We start from the raw sequence: 6,050 nt of genomic DNA, 5'->3' as shown, positions 1-6,050 counted from the left end.
AGCACTGGACAATATATAGTGATAATAAAAGTTTATTGTGAACCAGTAAGTCAAACCCTTTATAGAACAAAGAAACACTAAGCATCCTAGTCCTTCCCAGTAAGTAACAATATAATACTGGGCTGGGTTCCTTGAATATCCTAAACAAATTTGCTTCTCTGTTGGAAAGAACCATTCTTCTGTGGTTCAACAGCACTGAAAATACAGAAATGGGGTGCCAAGCTCTTGAGGGGAAATAGAAATGGAACCAGATCCAGTATGAGTAATAAAAATACTACAGGTGGGTTCTAGGAATCAGAGGAATGGATGAATAAAGTTCACTCTTCACATGTTGTATTTCAAAATCAGCTAGTGGAAGGCAGGCCTTGTAAGATCAGACACAAATTAACCTGAGGATGTAGAAGTACAGTATGCCTCTCAATCCAGTTATTCAGGGAAGTGGTAATAAGGAAAGAAAATGGCTTTTCATCCACCTTTACCTAAAATTCTACCTACCAAGAAGGCTTTTTATGTCAAATAACTAAGACTTGACATCAAAGCTTTAAAAAGCTTAAAAAAGAACAAATGACACTGAGGATTAAGATAACTCAGGTACAGTAAGCCAATGGGATCTATGCAAGTGGTCAAGATAATTCACTTTCACATGATGAAAAGTTAACTACCACAATTTCTCATCACTTCAGGAATGGCAACATATGACAGAATAAATGAACATTGCTTGACAACCTTTTCCACCTAGTCTGTGCACACAGATAAGACATGCTATTCAGTGTTTGGGGAAGCAACTTTTTTTTTATCAAAAGGAAAAATGTTTGAAAGAAAAATGCAACTCACAAATAGAACTGAAACAAGGATGCACCTTCCTTTTGAAACTAAGAAAGCAGGCATAAAAATACTTTCAGTCACTACCTTGACATCAGGGTACTGGGCTTAGTTTTATAGCCTTCATGCCTGAGTTGAAAATCTTATTAAAATTCCTTTGTGCCTAAGCATACATGAAACAAATGAGGGCACAAATGTAAAACCTGCCAGCTTAATAGCAGTCTTTAAAAACATAAAAAAAGAACCTGAATTTTGCTTGTATCTATGAATTCATTAATGAATGACAATGGCTAAATTGTAGTCTACATATTAACAAGAATCTTACTCATTCACATAACTTCTCCCTGCCATAAAGTCTCCCTGGAGTTAAACTGGTTGAGATGCTTGGAGAAACACTGCAGTCGAGTCTCCTCTGGCTAGGAGAAAAATGTGGTTTCTTTTTCCCTTGGTTAGTGACTATAGTAGCCGAAAGTGCAGCAACAGTACCGGACGGCATTTAACTACACCAAATGGGTTTTATTTTTTCAAGTTGGACACCCAGCCAAAGGGAATTTAGTTTTGCTGAGCATCACTTTTACTTATTACTGTGAATGCTCACACCGTTGATCTGAAACTTTCACGAGAAAGGCAGAGTGTGCATATAGCTTGCCATAGCCGTTCAGAACTCCAAGAGGCTCAAGGTGTCCTTCAACCTGCACGAAGTCCCAGAAGGAAAACGCTACTCTGAGGACTTGAGCAGGGGGCTGACTGTCAGATCCTACTGTCAGGAGCCTTTAATGGATCACACAACTTCAATAATATTAGCTGTTCTAGTACTAAATGGAAAATAATGGAGGGCTGTTACCTGCAGGAACCAGCACCAACAGTGGGGATTTGGTTCAAAGTTCTCATAAAAACAGCCTGTTTTTGTGACCAAATGAGCTGTGAAAATAGGCACATTTAAAATTGTTACACCCTGTTTTTTTTAAAGCCACAAAATGTACTCAAACCAGTCAAAACCAAAGAAGGGATGAAACAGGACTAGGAAAGGCAGCAGTGGGAAGAGGGGCAGGTGACTAAATACATTTGTACAGAATTTGAAGCACCAAGGTCTCCATCCACCATATAAACTGCAGATTCTGAGATCTCAGAAACTGATGAACTGTTTGCATACTAAAGATCTATTTGTTTTAAACACATCACTAGGCAATACCTTCTAAAATAAATAACATTTCTATCAAAAGCTTAGTATCCTTGTTCAAGTTATTGGTGACACAGCATTTCCCCCTGATTTTTTTGTTTTAAACAAAAGTCGACTGCCATACTCATTTAGTGAAAAGACCAACACTGAGATAAATTCATAGGAAAGAAAATATCTTATGGCTTTTAGCTAACAGCCAGCTCTAAAGCACAGTCACTGCAGAGTAAGCAAAAGCACAAGTCAAGGTTTAGGTCAGTTGGATGGGTGGACTCAAATCCTAGGTTAGAAAACATTAAGACATAAAATTTGCTCTCTGATCTCATATGAATACCAAGAACAAACAAATTGAAATAAATACTTCCAAAGTGCACTAGATTATTTTAGAGAAAACATTAATCTGTTATAGGTAGCTTACTGTGAACCAATCACCACATTTTAGAAGTTTTTGATACAAATGCTGGCTTATGGAGCCAGGATGCTTTACTGACCACCAACAAAAAGGGGCACGTTGCAAAGTATGTTTCTCTCTAGTCTAAACAGTCACATGAATTGAGAAATGGTAGTTAGGTCCCCAGCCCAGTCTGCAATGTGTGCAGTTTTTCTCCTGGAAGCAGAGATATATTTTTGTCCCCTTTCATAATCAACCACTTAGAGAAAAGCAGTCTTACAGCTGCCTGACCTCCTGTTGGGAAGAAAACAATTATTAAAGACAGAAGGTGGAGGACATATTCAGTAAGGCTCATTTATTTAACTACATTTAGTTTCTTTTAAAAGTTCTCAGAATAGTAACAGACTGTCATAATGATAAGCTTAAATAAGATTAAGAATTCTTCCAAGGTCTGACAGATATGTACACACCTGCCCTCAGAATTCTGTACATATCACCTACTCTCCCTTTAGGAATAAAGCAACTAGAGTTAAAATATTACCTTGGGTCCTTTTAAATAAAAAGGAAAAGGTAAGGAAAAGGAACTGAACCAAAGGGAAATTTAGAAAAAAAATCAACTCAACCAAGTACACAGTTTTGACTCCATGTTTCACTGAAAGGCAATGGAAGCACTTAGCCCAGATTTGAATATACGGAGTGGGTCATGCGGTGAATTGCAGGGTGCATGCTTTCCTTTTATAATTCAAAGGCAGGGAACCTGGCTTTCACTGGGACAAGCAGGTCAGCCAGGAAGTAGATTGTTCCAGCCATTCCTGAAGAAAGGGAAAGAGGCAAAGTTATTATACCAAATAGGAGGGCCCCATTTTTTTCCCCCGTATCAACAATATTATATTAATGGCAATAATGAAAATGAAGTAGGTGTCTGTCCGTATTTATATACGGCTGCAGTTCAACATTAGAATAAATCATTATTGAGGTGCCCAGCTGCTTGAAACAGGCGGGAGAGAGCAGGCAGAGTGGAACCAGGTAAGTTAAAGTCACAGCCCTGCCATTACCATATGTTAGCATCTTTGCCAAGGACCACTTACCTCTCACCTTCAGTCTCTTCCTTTGAGACATTAGGGTAACAATGCCTGTATGTTTTGGCTGAGATGATTAACAACAGCATCAGTAAAATGCTCCACAAGTGCTTGGGCCCATAAATCGTAGTCACCATTATGACTACTAGTTACGTTATGGTAGTACAGATGCTAATTAATTTTTAATATTGACTTATTAAGAAATAAAGAAGCTGCTTAAGAAATGGCTATAAAACTAATTTGTTGATAATATTAGAATTCAAGTACAGTAAGTACCAAGTAGAGAAGTGGAGAGTAGTATTAGCAGGCAAACAAACACCGTGTAAAGAATACCTTCAAAGAGGGAGAATGGGGTGTCTGGGGTTCTGCATCCGTGCTCTCCATAATCTAAGCACCAGTCAGCAAACTGAAAAGGAGGCCAAGTTAAATTACTCATTTTTCTAGATACTGAAAAGTTCATAGAGACTGTCCCTAACAATTATTCTGAAAAGCTAAAAACTATCTTCAAGTCAGAGAGAAAGGGTCAATGCAGAAAAGTGTATGGTGTGAAGCAGAACACGCAACACAGGAGGCATTTAGTGAGCTCCCGGGGCCACCTGTCTCCAAGGTCGTGGAAGAGAAAGAAACATACCATCCTACATCTGCCCCAGCCCCCCATCAGTGCTGCTGGCAGAATCATGCCTTTTAAAAATAAAAAGCTAATTCAATAATGGCTTTTGAAGGTTTTTCTTATGTAATGGTTTATCTATATAGACTCATGGTTTAAAAATAAATGAATTAGGCCAGACTGAGTGACGCTCTTTTTCACAAGTTGCTAGGAAGAGATGATTTCTTGCTGACAGCTCTGGAGCCTACCTTACAGGCCCTATACAGGTACTTCACATCCTGGGTGAGGTTGTATAACGTCAGGAAGGCATAGGCATTGCCCGCAGCACCATGGCACAGTCCATATCCTTTCTTCAGCAGCCCATATTGCCAGATCACATCGGCACACTTGTAGGCGTCACTTAGATATTGTTCCTCTCTGAACACCTGCAGAGGTAAGGGACGTTGTTTTATTACGGTGGACAGAAAAGAAAGTTCCATTGAGATTTCTTCCTGAAAGGTGAGGAGGAAAAAGGAGGGTAAGGAAGGAGTGGATACAGGAAGGTGGCTTGGTAAGAGTGTAAAGAATTTAGTGACAGAGAAACGTATCATATTTGTGGGATGAAATACTAAATTCACTGGCTTTTTTTTTTCTTTTCTTTTTTTTAAATAATTGGACATGGCCTTGTCTGCATAAAAAGCTCTGGTGGCATAGTGCTTAAGGCATATGACTGCTAACCAGAAGGTTGGTGGTTCAAACCCACCAGCCACTCAGTGGAAAGAAGACTAGGCAATCTACTTCTGTAAAGATTTACCCTGTTGGAAACCCAGTGGGGGTCGCTATGAGTCGGAATCGACTCGATGGCAGTGAATTTGGTTTGGTTTTGGTTTTGTCTGTATAGTCTAAATTTTGCACGTGTGTGTGTTTGCGTATGTGGGTGTTATTGACAAAAGAGCATTATTTAACTAGCAACTTCTTGTTAACACTGGTCACTGTCCAAAGAACACGTTATCTTCTTTGGTAACAATACCTTCACTAGGAATTTTCTTTACTGGAGAAGAAACTGTCATGTGTTTATGTGCAAACTGACTGTAAAACACTAAACTTTGTCAGAAAAACAGAGAAACACCTTTTCAGTCTTTTGCTTACTCCTAAATCTTGATCAAAAACTTGAGAGATAGTCCCTTAAGTAGACATTTTAATACCTATTAATACTAAGTATCCTTAAAAGTAGAATAAGGCAGTTTTACTTTTTATTATACCACCTGTTAGAATTAATGAGGTTGACAGTATGATCAAATAGCCACTTCCTTAGTTTTTAAGTGTTTCCATTATATCCAACTTTCTGAAATGTAGAGTTTGATATACTAACAGTTTATTTAGGCTACTGGATGCGAGTGTCTATTTATAATCTGTAGATTTGGCATTTATGGCACCAAAAAGCTTCATTGATTTCTATTTTTAATTTTTAAGCTTTTAGCATATTTAAAAATGAATCTTGGCTCTGCCACTGATGTTGTAACTTTGGCTACTGCAGCTGTCAATGAAGCCATTTTCTCTTCTTTGAAATAATGTCTACTTATGGAATCGATGAATTCTGTAAAACTGAATTATAATCCAACTTACCAAAGCGTTCTTAGGGCTAACAAGTGATTTATTTATTGCTCCTTTAAGAATTACATGTAAGGAGAGTTCCGGCAAGATGGCGGACTAGGCAGAAGAACTGCACAGACCCTCTTCAACAAGACTAGGGAAACCAATTAACACAGACACAGAAGATAATCTTGGACCCCTGAGCTTTGAAGGGAAGGATATAGAAGTAGACTAAACCCCAACTAGCAGAAGAATTTGCGTGAAAATACCAAAAAGGGAGACATACGGAGCTGCGGTCAGGCAGGGACCTGAACGCCCCTGACGGCACAGACGGCTTGGACATTCCCGAGTGGTGGTAGGACCTAAAAATTAACCTAAAAATCACCCTGCTAGCCAGGGACT

General features: G+C 38.8%; 1 protein-coding gene across 1 annotated transcript in view; it reads right to left on the bottom strand.

Annotated features, from left to right (window-relative positions):
* Nucleotides 1-3,125: 3,125 nt before the first annotated feature.
* Nucleotides 3,126-6,050, bottom strand: part of LANCL1 (LanC like 1) — a 65,149-nt gene continuing 62,224 nt past the window's right edge. Inside the window, exons 7-9 of the mRNA XM_007934507.2 lie at nt 4,325-4,501; nt 3,803-3,875; nt 3,126-3,202 (exon numbers count right to left, since the gene is read on the bottom strand). Of these exons, the coding sequence (XP_007932698.1) occupies nt 3,126-3,202; nt 3,803-3,875; nt 4,325-4,501 (327 nt within the window). The remainder of the gene's footprint in view (nt 3,203-3,802; nt 3,876-4,324; nt 4,502-6,050) is intronic.

The sequence above is a fragment of the Orycteropus afer genome, unplaced genomic scaffold, assembly GCF_000298275.1.
Source record: "Orycteropus afer afer isolate SDZICR_OR568_19922 unplaced genomic scaffold, OryAfe1.0 scaffold00002, whole genome shotgun sequence".
Classification (NCBI taxonomy): Eukaryota; Metazoa; Chordata; class Mammalia; order Tubulidentata; family Orycteropodidae; genus Orycteropus; species Orycteropus afer.
Note: the sequence above shows the minus strand (reverse complement) of the source record. Positions and strands in the feature narration are given on the sequence as shown.